General features: G+C 40.3%; 1 protein-coding gene across 1 annotated transcript; it reads right to left on the bottom strand.

Annotated features, from left to right (window-relative positions):
• Positions 1-9836: 9836 nt before the first annotated feature.
• On the bottom strand, positions 9837-17488 carry LOC127752624 (uncharacterized). Its single transcript, XM_052278036.1, has 13 exons — positions 17102-17488; positions 16257-16395; positions 15663-15882; positions 15476-15576; positions 14998-15119; positions 14831-14922; positions 13425-13530; positions 13187-13341; positions 12787-12914; positions 12339-12469; positions 11548-11645; positions 10654-11445; positions 9837-10344 (listed from the first exon to the last, which is right to left on the bottom strand). The coding sequence occupies exons 1-13, from the start codon at positions 17390-17392 to the stop codon at positions 10257-10259; spliced, it is 2463 nt and encodes an 820-aa protein (XP_052133996.1). The 5' UTR covers positions 17393-17488; the 3' UTR covers positions 9837-10256.
• Between the last annotated feature and the right edge of the window lie 4870 nt (positions 17489-22358).

The following is a 22358-nucleotide window of genomic DNA, read 5'->3' as shown; positions in this document are numbered from 1 at the left end:
CTGAGTCTACGGCATACTCAACCTCATATCCCTTCTCCTCATGTGTGTCATCATACTCCTCTGAATGTTCGTGCAGCAAATCAACACTCAATCCATTCATCAACAAAGTCTCCTCACACTCCCTCCGAGTATATATTTTGTCTCGAAAACAGAACCGCACCAAGGATGCTAATTGAGCATCCGTTGTACGCTCTTCTCCACCTCCCCCCATTGATCCATCTGCCACTTCATTATCATCATCAACATGATTTCCAACTATCAGAACTGCCTGACTCCTTGCCTCATTCACCTCTATTGCTTCCTCCTTCTGCAGTTCCACATTTACCTCCACCCCTTCTGATTCAAGCTTGCTTGACTTATTAGCCTCAACTGCTTCCTCCTTCTGCAACTCCACATTTATCTCCACCCTTTTAGATTCCTGACTCCTTCCCTCATTCGCATCAACTGCTTCCTTCTTTTGCATGTTAACATCAACCCCCATCCCTTGAGATTCTATGACTTCCTCAATTGTCAAAGACTTAACCGACTGACTTTTCATATCTCCTTCATCATCAAATGCTTCATAATTTGGTTCATCATAAAACAGTGTGCGATTGAGGTCAAAAGAATCATCTCTGCAGTCAGTACGATCAAGCTTCGAAGCAACCACCTCAAGCGACTTGAATTGGGAGCCCAACACTATATCCACATATGTGTTCCACTCCAACTCCCCATTCAAATCTAGCATGTACTTGTGTGAAATGGGTCCTGCTCCAACATCATATCTACCTTGTATAGCTATAGACTGATTGCTCCACCCCAGCACATCCTTTGTACGACAAACTAACTCCTCAAAACTAGGTTTTCCACCAAATATAAGTTGCTTAACACTCATCCCCTCGAAATTGCTACCACTGTTACTTTGCTCTACCACCGAACCACCATAGTGCAATCGTACTAATCTATCCATCTACAACATTAACCGACATATTAGCATATTGCATTTTTTAAAAACTTGAATTTGCAATTAAAAAAAATCTAACCTACAACTATGTCCCCCAACGAAATTGTCCATAAATATCTAAACATACACAAACTTCCATTTGTAACGATCCATCCTAAATTTGAACTCTCGCATTGTGATGAAAATTAAAAAAAAAAGTTCTTCACTAATTTGGGGGAAAAATTAGGGTTCTTCCCTAAGTGCCAAAAATCTCCACTAAAAATTAGGGTTCTATGAGCATCTAACCATTGCATCACCAACAACAACCACAACCACAGAGTAGAGAACCAACTAATTAGGGAAAATAACCCCAAATCACTATTCTAGAGTTCATCCATCAATGAACAAATCCAAGCAAAAAAAAATGCGAAATGACGAGAGGATTCGGAGGAGAATACCTTGCCACTATGTCCTCCAACAATTTCCCCTCCAAAATGCAACGATTTAGTGGGGATTTTTTTCGATTTTTTGGAGGGGAGGAGAGAGATAGTTCGGCGCCGCCGTGCCTCAGCCGACAGCCACTGAGGAAGAAAGAAGGCCCGGGCTGCTTGGCGCGGCTCGGCCAAGGGTTATAGGACCTCAACGCCAGACCCGATGGCGTTGAGGTCCCGAGGTTCAGCGCCAAGTCGGTCGGCGCTGACATTGCGCCGTTCGCCTTAGGGCCGTCAAGTACTCAGCGCCGATGCGGTTGTTCAACCTCAGCGCCATCGACCTTGGCGCTGAGGTCGGGGTCCAGATCTGGTGATAGTTTTTGTCAGGGACCAAATTTGCAAATAGTTTTCAAAAAGGGCCAAATTGTCAAATTTTCGTGGGACCCAACTGACCAAACTGGGAGCATGTGGCCTCCTCTCTCTCCACTGAAACTAAACGAACTCTGGTTGATTAATTAATTCATCTGGGTACCATGTGTGTAGGCGTGGCACCACTAATCTCCTTGATTAGTTGATTAATTAATTGATTATTAAGCAACCGTACGTGTATCTCTCTATATATGATCATTGTCTTGGTTGTTTGGTAATTAATCCTCCTTTGCTTGTTCAGCTGCACCTCTTTCTACCTAGCTAGCTGCTTCTTTTTGGTGAAAAAGACGTGCTTTTTTAGCTTCTGGGGATATGTAACAGAAGAGAGAATTGCATGCCTTCAAGAAACTACCTTAATTAGGTAAAAAAATATCTCTTCTCTGGAGTATTAATTAATTACTGCAAATTACTCCATCCATTATTTTCTAATATTTCATAACATAAAAAAACACACACACACATATATATATTGCATGTAATTAACTAGCATCTCCTCGTCCTCCAAATTCGTATTTTAATCCTCCACTAATCTCATTGGTTGCATGTATTTTTAATGGGGTGATTTAAATGATAGGAGACGATAATAATTCTTTTTTGATGTTTGATTTAGTGGTTGTATCATACTCCTTCCATCCTAAATGTTTGACGCCGTTGTCTTTTTTAAACATGTTTGACCGTTTGTCTTATTCAAAAAATTTAAGTAATTATTAATTTTTTTCTATCATTTAATTCATTGTTAAATATACTTTTATGTATACATATAGTTTTACATATTTCACAAAATTTTTTGAATAAGACGAACGGTCAAATATGTTTAGAAAAGTCAACGGTGTTAAACATTTAGGGAATGAGGGAGTATAATTAGTACCAAAGAGACAGTTTTCCGACGCAAAAAATTAATTAGCTAGCCACAATATGTAAAGAAAATTAACCCTCAGATGTATACATTTTAACAGATAAAAAAATATACAAGAAATTAACAGGCGACAAATTTAGTGATCATTGACTCGATATAGTTAACTTGCATATATATCAACTTTCAGACAACACAAAGCCTTCATGAATAATTTGTACGAATACAGTTAATACAGAGAGAGGCGAGATTTTTTGGGCATCTTTTCTTTTCAATAATAGATAAAATTAAGGTATTTCGAGTTAATATGGATCGAGTAGCCATCGACGATATCTCTCTGTTCTCACCTGATGTTCCTGCCAGCCAGACGCAATAATACATCAATTAATTCGGTGAGATCGATCGATCGATGTGCAGGTTTCGCTAGCTCCGATCGACGACCAAATTATTAGTGTAAGAAATCAACTAATTAATTAAACAAATTGCGCGTGCGTGCGTGGCAAAGAGAAAAAAATGGAAGGTACGCTACGTTCGTCGTCAATTTAATTATTTAATCGTGGGAGATGGGTTGTGTGTGTGTCTTGAGCTAGATTAATTAGCTAAAATAGCTTAGCTTAACGTTGATGAGTGACACTGACAGCGAGAGAGAGAGTGTGTGTGTGAGGTCGACGCTGCTGACTTGCTGACGGCGATGGCCGGCCGCATCGATCGATCGATCGATAATCGTCGACATGGCGGATCGCCAGCCAGCCAAACCCCTAATTAACGTTATTAACCATTGCTATAACTTCTCCGATCCTCAATAAATTCTCCGTGAAAGCAAACGGTGAAAGCATTTTCATCCCCTCGTTTTTTCATATCACTAATTAAGTCTTTTCTGTTTCAGTTTAAAATTATTGTAATGTAGATTATTGAGCCAGATTACTATAAACTGAATTATAATAATACGACATAGAATAAACTGCTAGCTGTTAGCTACCCAATAATTAAAAAACACCTTTAGAGCGAATTACCATATTGTAGTAATCTGGCTTATAGATTGTAATAATCTATCATAATAAGCTATTTGTTTGTTTCAGTTTACTTCTTATTATCCAGATTATAATAATCCTGATTTGAATCATACACGACCTTAAATAGTCATCAATTTTTTTTAGGAAAATAAAAAGATATATTAATATAAAGTATGTCATTTTACTAACACATAAGTTAAATCCAACTTCTATAAGTTGTAACAGAAATAACAAATATAACTATGAATGTACGTAAACTATTTTCATATTATTTTTTTTTAACTTGTAGAAATAGAATTTAACATTACATGTTTATAGTGATTTTTTTAAAAAAACTGTATGACTATTTAGTTGTTGACTTGTAAGAACTACATAGGATGACCCTCGAAAATCCATTTCCCAAGCAAAGCGGAGCGTTCGGTCATTGGTTCGATCGATCTCCATTTCTCTCCGATGAGCTCGTCGACGTCGACGCCAACGACCCATTACATATGTACAGCCGCAGCTGCTCGCCGACGTCGACGTCGCCGTCGCCGTCGCCGTCGCGGGTACAAATCGATCGGATTCAACGTGGTTGGCTCCAACCGATCGATCGATCGATCGATCGATGAGCAGCTAGGTGACTTGAGTGATCAGTGATGAGTAGCTTAAGTGTGTGTGATTAGCGAGTGAAAATTAGGCGGGAATTGGATTGACCAGATCGCCGAAAGAGGCGGGCACGCACGCACGCATGCATGCACGCCACGAGGTCGTCGTCTTCGTCGTCGACGACGACTCCTCGTCGTCGCCGTCGTGGCGTGCACTGGTCGCGCGGCGGCGGCGGCGGCGGCGGCGGGGGGAGCAGAGTGCAGTGTAGCGGGATGGGTTACATCCCTGTCAGAGCTAGGATTAAGTTAAGCAGCTTAGGTATATAGGCTATAGGCTATAGCTAAGGTACTTACTTTATTTTAGCCCTTTTTGGACTGAGACTATTTAGGCTCGAATCCAACCATCAAATTAAAATGTGGCTTTAATTAATTTCTTTAGTGATGATGGAACAATGCAGTAGTGCATCATGTGCATGCATGTTTGGAACTTTGAATTGGATTTGGATGAGAATTGAAGAATTCGAGAAGAGATATATCGAGCATGTGTTAGTGCGTATGTACGGCTTCCTGGAAACTTGGACCGGTTCTTGCTTGCTGATATACATGCTCTGTGCTTTCCACGTATGTGGAAATGGACCCAGGGCTTTTGCACTTTCGGTATGGAATTAAGTTGTCAATCACAAGGATGTGTCAATATATATGCATGTGCTTTTCCCCTCCAAAACAATAATAATGTAGCTTGTAGATCGATAAGATATGCGTGTTTTTATTTTAGATAGATAATGGAAATAAAAAGATGGGCATCTTTTTTTTAAAAAAAAATTACAATCAATTGTTACATCGTTCGTAACTTAGCTAGGCAATAACATCACCGATAAGATATCCTGTTGTTAAACCTCCATCGAATGGTTAGCAAAGAACAAGCTAGGACTCTATGCAAAGCGTGCATGCGTCATAAAAAAAAGCAACTGAGATTTGACACCAATTAGTATAATAAATCAGAACAACCTCACGTCTTTTAAGTGTAATGCGCGTGTTAATGAAAAGTAAACTGGAAAACAAATTGGCTAAATATATGTTAAATTTGGGCATGAATTTTGTTAGCTTAATCGCTTGTCAATTTTGACTTAAATGCTAACATTATTGACCGCTACATTTTTAGGAAATACCCAAAAATGATTCCAAATATATATATATATATATATATATATATATATATATATATATATATATATATATATATATATATATGGGGCAACATATCCTATGCACACAGGCCCTCACGTGTACACACGTGCACACCAACTAAAAATGTCACAAAAAATCTAAAAAAAATCATACACATACTAATCATACACATACTTTCAATTGTATTACATCTAGGGTTAAAATCTTAACGTCAAATTCATTATATTTTAGCCGTAACAAAAAAACAAAAAATCTGACAGTTTTAAGGTTGCAATTTTGTCAGAATTTTATCTTTTTTGTTATTCTCTATGTAGAATGAATTTGAATATGCGACTTTGCACGTAGATGTAATACTATTAAAAATACATGTATGAATTTTCCTAAAATTTTTTGTGAAAATTTTTAGTTGGTGTACACGGTGTGTACACGCGAGAGCCTGTGTGGATAGGATAGGTGTATATATATATATATATATATATATATATATATATAACATTTTAGACGAAGGAGGGTCAGATCTATCAGTAGTGGTTAACCCTCTCATCTCACAATGTAAACACGAGTATTGAAGGGAAAAAAATGTTCAACAAAAGGGCAATTAATAATTTTGTTCGTCATTGCCTTAATTTCTTTCCTGAAATGTGTGATTGCCTTTTCCTTAACCGGTATGCATTTCCTTTTTAGATAGTTAACAGAAATAGCAAACTCTTCTCGAAACCAGGCCCCCAACTTCCAACTTTTCATCAGATCACATCTAAAACTTTTCTACACACATAAACTTTTAACTTTTTTTTTCCAAAAATTCCAATTGTTTTTAGGAACTAAACACAGCCTATGCTTACTACGTACGCATATATACGAGTTTAGGCATAGGATTTGTTTGGAGAGCTCAAACTTTTAAATTTAACTCTAAGAACTGAGTCAGAAACAAAGTTGAGCAGTCTAATTAAACTCAATTTCATCTCTCTAATTCATTTTATAAGAGTATTTTTAACTCATTAGTTTTACTTATTTTGATGTAGCTAAAACTGTTTGGCTAGACTCGAGCTGAACTCCTAATTAAGCACGTATGCGACCGAGCACACGCAAGTGCTGTTTTCCTCACTTGTTCTAAGCCCAATTAATCCAGGCATCCAGCTAGCTAAGCTAAGCTAAGGTAGCTAGGTGTATTGCTGTACACCATGCAAATTAAGCACGAATGCATGTGTCCCATACGTAAGAGACACTAGTTGGACTGCTTGCTTGCATCGCATCATGCACAGGTCGGTCAGCTGCTCGCGTTGCATGCGCAGCTGCTTTCTGCGTCGTCGTCGCGTCTCCACCTGGGGATCGGAGGAGGAGGACCACTCGTACGTACTCCCTCCTTCCCTGAACAAATGTTTAACGCCGTTAACTTTTTTAAACAAATTTAACCGTTCATCTTATTTAAAATTTTTTGTAAAATATGTAAAACTATATGTATATATAAAAGTATATTTAATAATTACTTAATCTTTTTAATAAAACGAATAATCAAACATTTTTAAAAAAGTCAACGGCGGTGTCAAATATTTTAGAATGGAGGGAGTACTACGTAGACGCCGTCCCAGCCACACACATGGCGCGCGCCTCCCCCTCGCCAGCTGCCGGCGACGACCACCGTACCACGTCGACGTCGCCCGTCGCCGCCGCACGAGAGAGATCGAGAGAGAATCGATCGATATGATTAATTGCATATGATCATTGCCTCATCGGCACAATGACACGTACGGATGAGAGATGCATGCATATATACATGGTCAATAATATCAGCACGTTGATCCGTCAGAGATCTTTGCAAATATCGCGAGCCATGCCGGCCGGCCGGCCGGCGCCGGAGAAGATGCGTGCGTTGCATGTGTAGCACGGTGGCGCCGTACGTCGGCGATCGATCGCATTCTGCAGGATCTTTTTCCGACTGTCTGAAGCTATCTATCTCTGCAAGTCTTATACATTTGACACCTGTACATGTACATGAATGTACACAGATCAGTAATCTAATTAAAGTGTGACTTTGCTAGCTGCTCATCGATCGATCGATCGATCCCGTCCGTATCTCACATTTGGTTGGTGAGGCTAATAGCTAAGGTAGCAACGTACACAGATCTTCGTATCAAAAATGCTAGCTTAGCTATGGGCGTCGCTTGTAGATCTACGAACACCGTCCTGTATATATCTGTAGAACTCCTTTTCCAGCCTAGCTAGCTGGACACGAATAATTTAATTCTTGCCTGACCAACTTAATTAATTTCGTCCAACCAGCCGACACATGTAGATCCATCCATCAACCGAACTACTGCCTCTATTTTATATTATAAATTATTTTAATTTTTTATAGTTAATCTTTTTAAGTTTGATTAAATTTATATTAAAAAATATATTAATATTTTTAACACCACAATTTGGTGTTTAAATTTTACTAATTTTTTTATAAACTAAGTTTGATTAAGAAAAAAATTTCAAAGCGACACAATATGAAACAGAGAAAGTACATTGCAGTATTTAGTAGTAATGTGTAGCTAGTTACGTGTGGTTGGTTTACTTGCAAGCTTTGGTCACTGCAACGGCAACACAAATGCTGGAAAAAGGCAGCTAAAGGCTTTCAAGTGTTTGAAACTAAACGTGATCACGCATTGACCGAAGCTGAAAGTGATCAGATTTGGAGATTTTCGTTCGTGTCCCGTTAATTTCTTCTTCAGACAAGAAGAAAACCCTCAATTAATTAAAGGCGCACGCCGCCGTGCCGGCCGGCGATGGAGACCGCCGCGCCGGCTTGCCGGAAGGAGCAGCGACATGCATGGGGCCAGAGCTCCAACGACGGTGAAAGCTTTCGGCCTCTCGCCTTTTTCCAAAATGATAGGTCAGTTTTCTCAATTTCCAGGGGAGGAGGACGACGACGACATGTTGGTAGTGTTCGATATGGAGAGGTATAATACCTGAAGCTTCTTGGTGCCTTCAGAGAGAGATAAAAAAAAAAAAGGTGTCTTCTTCAATTTTTTCTTTTCGAGTTAAGTGTTCATGAATTGAAACTGCGGTGGTGGTGTTTGAAACTGATGAAGATGAAGTTTAAGTTAGCACACGTAAAACGAGAAAACTTAACTCGAGGTAATTAGTTTAGTGGCAAATGGATATATTCGATATTTTAAAGCAACTTTTACGTAGAAAATTTTTACACGGAACGCACCGTTTAGTAGTTTGAAAAACGTGCTAACGGAAATCGAGGTAAAATCTGTAACTTAGTGAGAAAAAGAACAGGGCGAAACTATTCGATGATTCTTGTTCATGCAACAAGAACTTGTATCAGTTTTTGCTACGTCAGAAATTCAGGAAAAGAATCAAAGGGATGCATTGAAACAAAGCTGGAATACTAGGTAGCTGATCATCTTTGTCTGAATTAAACAAGGAACTGGAAAAAGGAGATGAGAAGGAACTATAACAGCAAACGGCGATCCGATGATTGCGTCGAATATGTTCTGCTCTTTCCTCTGCCTTTTTTCTGCATTGGTCATCAGTATGCATGAACGTCCTCATCAGCTAGATATGAATGGATGGATGCATTCCAACACGTCATGCAGAGCAAGTTGCTTTGAAAGACGGAAAAAAAAAAAGAAGTGTTTTTTCCTTGGGCTTAGTTCGTCACAAGAGATTCCTTGGTTCTTGCCAATCTGATGGCATATCTTTTATGATGTATATTTCTTTTTATTTCTCAAGAATCTTTGTTTTCTCCTTGTTTTTCTCCTGGAGATGATGGGGATAGATAGATAGATATTTGGGTCCCCTTCTTAAAAAGGTCCATGACAACTTCACTTGCAAGCTTGCTGGTGCTGGAGTTGTGTCTTGGTGTTTTATTATGGCAGGATGGGGTTGTTGAGATGATCCAGAATTTTTTTTTAAAAAAAATATATCTCTTTTTTTTATAGTATATTCAGGCCATGCATGCGTGTGGCTGTATCCTCATCACATTCTAGTTGTCACACACTATCTCAAGCTCTTGAATAAATGAATAGTGCTACTACTTGGATCTGCTCATCTGACAGAGGATTGAATGCATGTCTCCAAGAGGGCAATAGATGCAAAGATGTTGATGTAGTATCTTTTTAATTAAACTATGCCAGATAATTCAACAGGGGAGAAATTCTTGCAGTACCTGAAAGTTGAAACTCTTATCTCTGTCTCTGAACTGAGCCATTGACAATTTCATGGATCAATCAACCCTGCATGCTTGTGAGTACAAAACTTTATCCCTTCAATCATGTAAACCAGATTCAGAAGTCACCTCTGTCCCAAACAAGTCAAAGTGCACTGCACTGCAAAGGATTCTGTGCTAACTGGACTTTGACAGGGTTGCAATGCTTTCAGAGTTCATAGCAACGGAAATGCAATATGAGGGACAGCTTTTCTTCGCTGCAGAAACTAGTTTCTTTATTCAGCAAGTAGGAGTACATGGTACATGATTGTTCAGACAATTACATGTAATGTGTGAACACTAGAGTTACAACAACATTGCAGCAAAATTTGATGCTACAGACTAATATAATTACTCACTACCAAAGGTTTCATAAATAATAGTGGCATGCTGTACTCTACTTTGACCTCAGAGCAAGCCTATGTAAAGCTAGATACTCCTAGTACAACAAATGCTAAGGTCCAAGTGATGTTTTTCACATTGGCAACACCCTTCAGCTCTGAACTGTTCTACTTACAGTTACAGTAATACAGTCAACACTGTATATGCAGCCAACCTCCTGCGAGAAGCAGATGATCCTAACATCCTGAACTTATCTACAAGAATTAAGGAGAGTTACAAAATTAACTTCACACAATATCATCTCTGGTGGACGAATCATGAATTAGCATGTCCCTTTTCCGAGTTTCTATAACCCTTTGCATGGCATAGTGGCACCTATAAAGCAATAGCATCAATTATTTTAGTCCAGAAAAATACACCACTGAAAAATACTAGCACCATAACCAAATAATTATGCATAAGATCCTTGTAACGAAACAAGCATTGATCTACAATTTTCTACTGACAATTATGATTATATTGATTGACCGAAACAGAGTAATCTGAAACCAGTGTAATTTCAATCCAGCTGATATACAATGGTTTACTCTGAAGGTATTCTTAGTATGAATGGCACAGAAATACAACCCTTAAAGCTAACGAGTTTCAACATAATATGGTTTGAGCAGAGCTCTCAAGATATACCTCCATGGAAGATGATCAAGGAACATACGAGGTGTAACAACAAGGTCCATAAAATCTTGTCGATTGGCTATAAATGCTTTGTAACTCTTGTTCTTGCGACTCTTGTGTCGAGTCACAGGTGTCTTCTGAAATGGAGAGGTATGATTCTTTACTGGAACAAGATGAATAACGAGACCAGGCAGATACACCTCCGGTGATTGTCCTTCAGGCAAACTTATTGTACGCAGATCATTAGGATCAATCGAGAGTTTCGTGCCATCATTTGAATGAGGTAGCCTGTATTCCCTGCTACATTCATTCAGATCATCTTCAGAAGACTTCCCATTTCCGCACGCATTACTAGGTTCTCCAAAATGAGGAACATCCAGAACACTGCAGGAAGCAGCCATGCAGTTCCCTCTATCACCAAGAATATTCATTCTAGATCTGCTCCCCAACTCATAGTTGATTGCTGCTGTGGAGCTCACTCGATATTTTGGAGTATTTACCAAGCAAGATATCGCTTTACCAAGGAGGAATACACCACCTCTAATTGTGTGCATTAGATTATTTCCGTGGATTTGATCATTTCTTAGCTTTGCCTCATTGACTATCTGAAGAGCACCAGTAGACTGACGATGATCTGCAACATTTCGATTGTATCCCTTCGTCCTCACGATCCCAGCAACTAGTTTTCCAACTTTGGTGGAAGTCGGCAAAGCATCCTTTGAGAGAGCTCTCACAGCAGCAGCACGTAATCTAATTATTGAATTCATGGATAACCGGGCAGAAAATTCATCATTGTGGACAATACTGTGATTGATGGGCACTTAGTTAGAAAATCACATGACTGGTATATATGAACAAATAAATAAATGAACAATAGGTTCATAGGTATGACAAGTTCAGTATCACCTGGTAACAAACTGTGAACATGCTTCTGCGATCACATAATCCACACATGGTGCTGCTCCATATGCATATACATGTAATTTTGGAAAGTGTCCATACAGCTGCATAATACAAATACAATTGACTTAAAGAAATTCGTATGTTTGCATGAATACATGCACACTTACAAGTCACAAGAACTAATTTTTTGACTGACTTGAAGATTGACACAACTTAGTACAATATTGCATCATAAATGGCTGTTATGATGTTTAATTAATCGAACTCCCATATCATTCCTGACAACTGTGTCACTTCATGCCCCACATTTCTTTCAACTAACAAGCTTTCCGCATATTCTCTACTCTGACAAATAAGGGGTTGTTTGAAACTAAGTTACTAACAGTTGTTTGCCACTTTGTCTAATGAGCCCTTCTTGTAAGGTGCGACTTGCGATATCACTGTCCTAAAATTTTAGAGGAATAACATCATGCAAAATTGCAAGATCCCTTCTACATTCTCCTGAAAGTCCATAGACTGATGGAAACAATAAATCCTAAATAATCCTATGAAGGTGTGTTGATCCAGCAAAAAACAATCAAGGTTAATTCAACACTATATAATACTAACATGGAAGTATAAAATAATACAAAAATATACCAGTGCCTCATTGACACATATCCACACTTCTACAGTTGAGCAGGTGAAAACCCAAAACAATTCACTCCTGGTGCTAATAAAAAATTGATAATCCAGCATAATCAAATAACTTGAAATGAATTCCCCTGTGCGTTGATAGTAATAAGCAAACTTACTCTGATACCAAGAAGTGCAGCTACAGAACCTCCTAAAGAATGCCCAACGATTTCAATATTGTATCCATGGCACTCACATCCAGCCCCGAGCAAAGAAGATAAGAATCCAGCTGGCACTGCATCTGGTTTATCTGCAGACGGTCTCAAGATGACAGTTAATCCCAGGTGCTAACTTGAAATTTTTCAAGAATAAGTTGCTATAGTATTAGCGAAACAAGTCACTCGTTCAGTCCAAAAAACTGAAGGGTTCTTGTTTGTACATAGAGAAGAATCTATTCTATACTTACCAACCTGTCATGCTTAAGATATTACTGACGGGTATTTTGGTATTTTTATATCTATAAAATATGATTGTTAGGAATGTGTGACTGTCATCTGATCAAAATATCCATGTATTTAAGTTCCACATCAAATATAAAATATAAAGTTACATTATTTCCATGCTAACCTTGATGGATGGGCAGCCCTTCAAGCTTAGCATACAGTTCTCGAGCTGATTCAACCATTCCAGCATGTCCATGGTGTGGAAAGGATGAGATGACAGCATCCTTAACTTGTAGGGGCAACTGATCAGAACTGCAATGCAACAGATCATTTTATCAAGAAAAAAAATGAGTCCTAATTCACATTTAATTCAGATTGACCATAAGGACCATAACGAAGAAGAGTATTTCCCAAATTTAATCATGGCGGACCATGAGACTATTGGCAGTGGGGAGTTCCAGATAGTTCGTTTCATGCACAAGCAGCTGGCTAAGGATAAGCCTTATTTATTCATAAAATAACCAGCAGCTTACTCTAGATAAGTTTTAGTGTAAGTAAGGGAAATGTAGAAAAAGTAAAGTTACTTGATCAGCCCATCCAAGTCATCCACCGTAAGAGAGCATTCCCTACACAAGCCATCAGTTATAACATCTTCAGGAGTCTCAGTTCCGCGGATGGCAATGACTAACGTTTTCAAATCGTGCAGGACAACAACAAAATAGGCAGCCTCACGTCTTGCCTACATACAGAATACAAAACCTTAGGTTCGTCATACGCCATAACAAAATTGTAAATAGAAGGTGAGGTAGACTGCTGATTAACCTGGCTAACACGGCCTTTTATAAGAACTTCCGGGGGTACACTGACATATTTTAGGAAAGCAGTTGCATGCCCTCGCCACCAATTATCGCCTTCAAGAACTGGTCGCCTGTCAAACTAAAGTTCCATAAGCGTGACTATATACCATGCAGCAAAGACACAACAGACAAAGACAGACATCACATAAAAACTAAACATAATCTGGAGCACCAATTGGCTCTGATGCAAAATTTAGAAAGAGCTGAAATTCGGAATTAAAAAATAAGGAATATTAGAAGAGGAGACTAGAGTCCATATAGAAATCCAATTAGGAAATAACTTAAATTCGGAATTAAAAATAAGGAATATTAGAAGTAGAGTATAGAGTCCATATAGAAATACAATTAGGAAATAATAGAAATTCGGAATTAAAAATAAGGAATATTAGAAGTAGAGTATAGTCCATATAGAAATACAATTAAGAAAAAAATAGAAATTCAGGATTAAAAAATAATGAATATTAGAAGTAGAGTATAGAGTCTATATAGGAATTTAAAACTAACTATAATTCGGAATAAACATAATAAAATTAAAAGTAGAGTTTAGAATCCGTATAAAAATACAATTTACAAATAACTAAAATTCGAGATTAAGAAAAAACATGGGAAGAAAAGTTTAAAGTCAATATAGGAATACAATTTAGAAATAGCTGAAATTCGAAATTAAAAAAAAAGGAATATTAGAAGAGGAGACTAGAGTCCATATACAAATACACTTAGGAAATAACTGAAATTCGGAATTAAAAATAAGGAATATTAGAAGTAGAGTATAGAGTTCATATAGAAATACAATTAGGAAATAACTGAAATTCGGAATTAAAAATAAGGAATATTAGAAGTAGAGTATAGAGTCCATATAGAAATACAATTAGGAAATAATATAAATTAGTAGTTTTGAAAGGGGATTTTATTATTCGTTCTTTTTCCCTTTCATTTTAATTTTGACCCCAAGGGAAGCTGCAATGTCATGTTTTAAGTGACTGTGCTTGTAGAAGAGACCAAATTTATCAAATTAAATTATGCAAATAATTTGAAGGGTTCTGTTGCAATATTTATATGAGCTGTCTCTGTGCCATGCTACCAAATAACACTAGTCAAGTTCTAAAATATGTCTTCTAATTTTCGTATAAAGATTGAACGGACATCAAAGTAAGCAAGCACAAATTATCCAAGTGCTAAAGATAAAAGCAACACTGACAAAACATGTGCAGCATAATCTCTTTTTTTTTGTGCAACTAGAAGAGCATAGCCCCCCCCCCCCCCCCCCCAAAAAAAAAAAAAATCCATTAGCAGAAATGAGCATTACAAAGTTTTCACAACATAATCTAATTATGTTTTGCAAAAGCATGTAACAAAGCACCACATATTTACCTAGCACGGGTCCATGGTGTCATAACACCCTGCCGATTGAGCCAAACACATGGAAACATAAAAGGATTCCTTCCAAAATCAAGAAGTGGTCCCTGCAAGGAGAACATGTAAAAAATGTACTGGCAAGACTGAAAATGACAGACCAAGTAAATGAGTCAGGGAATAACTGTATAGGCAGCTTCAGCAAATGGATGAAAGAGAACAGCCTCTTTAATAAGATCCTGAGGAGCCTCTGCTTGTTCTTTTGAAACAACTGCGGATGACTTAAATTTCTGCAACAATGAAAACCCTGAAGCAAAATAATTTGAGATCATATAATATTGCTGAATGACAGTACCATGGGACATGAAAAATCATCAAAATATTCTTTTTTTCTCCCTTCTAGCAGTCGAAACCTATAATAAATGTCCACAGAGATGTATTCTAAAATTTCACAATATAGCAGAGCATCAGAAACATAATAATGACAATAACATGTTGAAATTTTTTAGCTGACTACCAGCCTAAAGAAGCTTCATCTTAATTGCACGGATAAAGGGTGATATGTGTTTTTGTCCATTTGAAGGGAATGATATATCTCAGATATGCACCAAGATTAAAGAGAGCAGAGCTGAACTTCAAATCACAGGGTATACAGAAACCAACCTGCTATAAGCTCAAGGTGGCCAGTTCCAGATGCGCGATAAGCCATAAGATCACCCAATAATTTTGCCACAACACATATATCATCTTCTTCTAATACACTCCTAGCAATGTGAATAACAAAGTTGCTCAAACTTTTCAAATAGCAATAGAGGTAGGATATACCAAATAGTTCCAGAGAGAAACATACGAATACTTAACCCGCCCTAGACAGCATAAAACTTCTCGGATACCATGATCAAACACCTCTCTATAGTGTGCCCTCCACGCAATATCATGGGAAGCATAGAATGACCTCCACCTTAATACATCAGAACCAGTAGAACATTGAACTATAGTTGCCACCCACATGATGACGATAAAACTTATTAACAGAGTGTGCTTCCAGTTACTGTTGTCTTGGTCATGTCCTGATAAAAGCCAAGTAACATGAATCAGTGATCTAATTGCAACAAAGGAATCCATACATCTAACAAACGAATGGAGATGAAGGCCTTCCTTGTTATGCTGTACTATATATCAGTTCGTGTTACTATATGATACTACAGATAATTTAAGCATGAAGACAGGATAAAGTATGTTACATACTAAAATCCATGTAGGGTGGCGAAATCCCACATATATTTGATTTTAAATAAGTAAATTTAGTGCAGAAAAATGCTGCTTTGCATAGAATTCCAAGGGTTTAAGAGCATAAATGTATTTTGATCCTAACAACATCTTAACAGCCCATTTTTTAAAAAAAAAAAACAGTCTGAATCTGTATATAGCACAATGCAAGTACCTGACAAGCACTGTTTTGAAGATCTCCCAGCAGAGAAATCCTTCACTATAATACACAACAAACAAAGTGCTAAAACAAACTGCAGCACAGTAATGACCACCCCAAACCTTGTCCACCAAAGCCATCTCTTGTACCGCAGCTGCCAACAAACAGAACAGGGAGTAACCTCAAGGTTCAGACATTAATACCAGTAAGCATCTAAAAATGCAGGATCAGCACTGCAAAGCAACAGTAAAAAAATAACACTAATAAAACTCTCACCTATAAGAATAGATGCCATTTTGCTGAATATCGGTGAAGTTAAAAACGATTTCAGATTTTGGTAACATGATATTTAGGAAAAACAAATTCAAGTCAATTAATTCAAGGTATCCTACTCTCATGGTGACTTGTCAAGTTGTCACACTACATTTCGGGTGTGTTTAGTTCACGCCAAAATTAGAAATTTGGTTAAAATTGGAACGATGTGACAGAAAAGTTGGAAGTTTGTGTGTGTAGGAAAGCTTTGATGTGATGGAAAAGTTGGAGGTCTGGAGAAAAAGTTTGTAACTAAACTCGGCCTTCAAAGACTGAGCTAACCAGATGCTGCAAGGCTGCAACCTACAGAGGCAGCTTGGCCTAACAATCGCAGCACACAGCAGCTTGAAGCAAATGTTAAAGATTGCCGCAATTGATTGAACAATTCAAGCATCATCGCACAACAAAACACACAAATTTGCTCTTCTGAGCACCGTTTGGCAGCAAATTTTTGACGTTGCCCTCCCCTCCCGTTTTCGAAACTATCGAATCTCTCGCATATTAGAATTGAACACGAATCGCATTGGCGTTCGGCCGGTGGAGCTTACCCGCGAGAGGTGGCGGAGGTCGCGGTCGCTGTCGACGTGCGCCCCGATGGCCCCCGCGGCAATGGCGGCCGCGGCGGCGCCCTGCGCGAACCCGGCCACCGCCGACGCGACGAGCCTCGCCGCCGACGCCGCGGACGCGGCTGCGGCGACCGGGCCGAGCGCCCCTCCGCATCCCCCGCCGCCGCGGAGGGCGAGCGCCGCCACCGCCCCCCCGGTGGACGCCGCGGCCGCGTTCAGCACCGCCGCGCACGCCGTCGCCCACCGCACCGTGGCCAGCACGCCGCCGGCCATGGCGCGCGGCGGCGCGACAGGTCGACGCGGAGGCTTGACCGGAGGACGAGGTGGGCCCACACTGTCAGTGAGAGCGCGGGGGTCACTGCCTTGGTTAGCTCGCAGTTGAGCTGATCGATTTCTCTCTCTCTACTTAAAGGCCGGAAAATTCTCGAGTTCACGCGGTTATTCTAGAATGGGGTCAGTGGTATGTGGGCCATGCACAGTACAGGTAGGTGGCGTTTTCCCGGTGGGCCCACCTGTCAGTGATAGTGGAGTTAAGGAGGGTGGGAGGGGTTCGGCGGTAGTGGTTGGCACGTTGGGATCGCGTGGTTCTAGAACGAGGCCTTTTTACCCGGTTTTTATATTCTTTTTTTCTGTGAGCGAAACCTAGTTTTTAATTAATTAATTATAATTGCGATGGGCCGACTCATGAAGAACCTGCGGGCCGCGCGCGCATGGCCTTGCTGGGCCCGTTGAAGTGGTTTGCTGGGGAAAAAGTACTTGGATTACCTCAACTATCGCCCGAGTAAGATTCATATCCTCCAACCACAGAACCGGGTATATCGACTCCTCCAACTATCAAAACCAGTGCAAACAATATCCCTCGGTGATTTTAGAGGTGGTTTTGGTTGACGTGGCGCCTACGTGGTGGTTTTGACTGAGTCTTTGTCCTACATGACGCTTACGTGGCATTAGAATAAAAACAAAAAAAAGTATTGTGGGACCCACATGTCATCCTCCCTTTCCTTCCCTTCTTCCTCCCCCCTCTTTCCCTTATCTCTCTCTCAGAAGCGGCGGCGGTGGCGGCGGGGACTAGGCGGAGGGGAGTGGTGGTGGCGGTGGCAGTGGGGACGAGGCAGAAGAGAGCAGTGGAGGTGGGGAGCGGCGGCGGTCGGGATGGGCGGCGGTTGTGGTGGTGGGGAGCGGCGGCGGCGACGGTCAGGAGCGGCTGAAGCACGAGGCACGAAGCACGTCGTTCTCCTCCTCCTTCGCTCTCCTCCGCCGCATCCTCCCTGCAAACCACCTCTTCCACCTTCTCCTTCGCCGCTCCCCTCCACCTCGTCCCCACCGCCACCGCCGCCGCTCCCAACAGAGAGATAAGGGAGAGAGAGAGATATAAGGGAGAGAGAGAGGGAGGAAGAAGGGAAGGAGATGGAGGATGACATGTGGGTCCCGCAATACAATTTTTTTTGTGAATGCCATATGGGTCCCACATATTTTTTTTATTTTTGTTTTTACTCTAATGCCACGTAGGACAAAGACTCAGTCAAGACCGCCACGTAGGCGCCATGTCACCCAAAACCATCTCAAAAACCACCGAGGGACATTGTTTACACCAATTTTGTTAGTTGGAGGAGTTGATATACACAGTTTTGTGGTTGAAGGACATCAATCATACTCGGGTAATAGTTGAGGGAGTCAGAGTATACTTTTTCCGTTTGTTGGTATGAGGCCCGTACTGATGGGCCGAAACGTGCGGCCCATTTGGAGGAAGATGCTAACCGATCGTGTTTTGCTGGGCTGTACTGTACTCGCGGAGGCACGTGAGTACGTGACATATACACACACAGTTTGTAGGAGTACAACTAGTATATGCAGGAAGGACGCGTCCTGTTTAGGGGACCTTAACATTTCGAGAATCATCAATTTAATAGCTAATTTATACAATAATTACATATAAACATATACTACATAATTAATATCTGGTCCCACTTGTCATACACATATGTGTCTTGGAGTCCGTGCTGCAGCTAGCTATAAATCTGTAGTCCGCCACTCTTATCTATAATCTGTTATCTCCTTAAAATATGTTTATAGCTAGCTTATAGCCTGTTATTGTACATGCTCTTAATAGTATAGTCCACTGCTACCTCTAAAAATTAATACATCATCTATATCCACTTTAATAGTCTATTCATACAATATTTTATATAAAATATATTGCACCATTAATACTACTTGGCATACATTTCATACATGCACAATATCTTAAAGCCTGTGTCACAGCTGCTTTCAAATTGTAGTCCGCTTTTTTTCTCTCTTTCTTCTCCTGCTTTCTTCACACAGTACTACAAAAACGATTTTCCTGGACAGGGACACTTTTAGATTGCGTGCGGGCGGTAACTCGATCCGCACGAAAAAATCAGCTCATTTTCTAGTGCGGTCCATTTAAGAGGACCGCACGGAAAAATCGATTTTCACAAATGGACATATTAAGTGAACCGCACGCAAAAATGAGACTATTTTTGCAGGCGGATGTCTTCATTAACCGCACGCAAAAATGTATTCCCTTCCACACACTTCAAAATTTCACCTACTCTCTCTACTTTTTCCTTTTATTATTCACTCCTCCTCTCATCTCTCTCTACTTTTTCCTTTCCTCCTCTCCTCCCCTCCTCTTTGAGCGCATGGTGCGAGTGGGAGGCCGCCGGCTCGCCGCCCCTCCCCTTGCAGATCCGGCGGCAATAGCGGCAGCGACAGCGGCGGCGCGCGGCCCCTCCCTCCCCTTGCAGATCTGGCGGAGGGGAGGGGGGTCTTCGGCCGGCAACCATGGGGACGACGGCTGGAGATGAGGGTGGCGTCGTCGGCGGTGGGGAGGCATGGGGGCGGCGGATCCGGCGGCACGCGGCCCCTCCCCTCCCTCTCCCTTCGGCTCCCCTCCCGTCGTCGGCGGTGGGAAGGCATAGGGGCGGCGGATCCGGCGTCGGTGACAGGAGCGGGCAGCGGATCCGATATCTGGAAGACTGTCGGTGATGAGAGCGGGCGGCAGATCCGGCGTCTGGGAGACCATCGGTGACGGGGGCGGGCGGCGGCGATGACTGGATTAGGGTTAGGGTTTTGGTTTCGATTTTTTTTTTGTTTCGATTTTTTATTTTCCCGTGCGGGCGGCTTAAGTGCGATTTTCGCACTCGCAGACCCTTCGTTCCAGATGGGCGAAACAACCGCACGCGAAAATGAGTTTTGACTGCACGAAAAAAATTGTTATTGTAGTAGTGGCCTGTATGTGCTTATAGCTAACTTATAGCATATGCTCCTTGCTCTATACAAGGCCTAGGATTTGGATGAGCCCACCTACCTATCAAAAATAATAAAATAAAAATGAAGGAATAAAAACAGAAACTGTAGGACCAGCTTACTGGTGGCGTTGACCACCAGACTGAAACTGAACAAGAACCGCATCCTCGTTAGCTTTGTCGTTTGTGTGCGTTCCTCAAGCAACGATGGAAAACCTATGCATATATATAGCTATAGTCTCGATCATTCATATCTCATTTTGGATTTGGAGTTAATTTAGCTAGCAAGCAGTGACGTAATTTTTGTATGGGTGATCCAACTTATAATTTTTATAATATCCTAAATATAAAAGAAGTTGAAAAATATCAATGAATAATCAAATGTGCATTTTAATATATTAAAAATGAGTTTTTTTCTTTTTCAAAAGTTTCTTTTCACATATGTTATATGTATACATTGGGCTAGGATTTCTTTTTTCCCCTAGATCGGCCTACGCTAGCAAGAGGCCAAGGTCACGTGAGAGGTAATTGATGCTAATTAACTGATCATATGCATGCGGCAAAGCATGCATGCAGCAGCATCACTGATCTGATCATGGTCATTGAAGCGAACTGAAACAGCGCAAACGACGTAGAGAAACTACAGCTAGTTTGAGCGACTTGCAGCAGTAATTCAAAGCTGAATTCGCCTAAATTAACTGCTATAGCTAGCTAGACTAATTCTATGCATTGGTGCATGCATGAGAACTGATCATGTACAGAAAATAGGAATAGGATGAGACCACCTGCATGGTCGATCTGCCAGAAGAAAGTTGTAAAAGAAAACAGTTGAGGAAGAATTAACATGACGATGAAAAATGTCGAGAGAGTATGCAGATCTGATGATATACAGAAAATGTGCAGTCCTAGCTAGGTAGGATAGGTGATAGCTGCGGTTTTCACTGACAGAGACGACTGAGAGCAAGTTTAACGGTACTAATTTAATAACCAATTCATACAATAGTTACTTACTATATTATTAATATATGATCCCACATGTCATATACATATTGTATCTTGTAGTTCGCGTTGTAGCTAGCTATAGATCTGTAGCCCGCTGCTCTTCTCTCTCATCTTTTATCTTATTAAAATATATTTACAGCTGGCTAATATTCTGTTATTGTAACTGCTCTGAACGAGCTACTCCCTTGGTTTCATTAGAAATAATCTAATACGGTATGTGGCAATGTCTAAATTTATAGTATTAATTAGATAATATTATATTTCATATTAGGAGTACTAATTAATTAAGATAATATTATATTTCGTATTAGGTTTATTTTTATGGGGCGAAAAGGAGAAGATTGATCACTGAGCCGTTTACGCGCGTATAGGAGTAGCCTTCAAACAGCTCAGCGAGTGTTTAAGTCAAAGGGACTAATTAAATTTAGTCCCTCGTAAAAAATAAGTCTCTAAAGAGGGATTTATTTTTTGATGAGAGTACTTTAGTCCCTCTCACCTAAACACCCGTTCATATGGTGTTTGGGTGCCCTCCCATAAAAATATAAGTCCAGTCCCTTCCACCCAAACATCACCTCAGCCATCTAGTCATATGCCTAGCTAAAACAAAGCAGTCCCAGAAAAGCTGCCCAAATCAATGCAAGTGTTTTTAGTGGGATTGCCTCCCCTACATTGCTACTATACCCCTCCCTCTCAAAGACTACTCGTACGCATGCAATCCATGTTTAATCAACTGTATTAAGTGCAAAGCACGGTAATTAATTAGTATATGTGGTACTAGCTAGTACCTATGGCTTTAATTAACTACTATTTACGCTAGCTATAGGGTTATCTTTACAGTGTTTACGAGGAGGCACGGGTGGGTGCTCCGTTGATTTCTCCTAGGCTGACTGACTGCATGCATTCTGCTCTTACTGCACTGCTGCTAGGGTTTGAACGATCTGCGCGATGTACGCATGCACCGCTATATA

The sequence above is a fragment of the Oryza glaberrima genome, chromosome 1 (genome assembly GCF_000147395.1).
Source record: "Oryza glaberrima chromosome 1, OglaRS2, whole genome shotgun sequence".
Lineage (NCBI taxonomy): Eukaryota > Viridiplantae > Streptophyta > Magnoliopsida > Poales > Poaceae > Oryza > Oryza glaberrima.
This window is presented reverse-complemented; position numbering and strand designations above follow the sequence as displayed.

Bases quoted from the DNA above. Each gene is read 5' to 3' on its own strand.
- LOC127752624 (XM_052278036.1), bottom strand. From the start codon at position 17,392: ATGGCCGGCGGCGTGCTGGCCACGGTGCGGTGGGCGACGGCGTGCGCG. The intron at 15,577-15,662 runs GTATGTTTCTCT...TCACATTGCTAG, and splicing joins CTAGGGCGGGTTAAGTATTC to GAGTGTATTAGAAGAAGATG. The intron at 13,531-14,830 runs GTAAATATGTGG...TTAGTTTGACAG, and splicing joins ACACCATGGACCCGTGCTAG to GCGACCAGTTCTTGAAGGCG.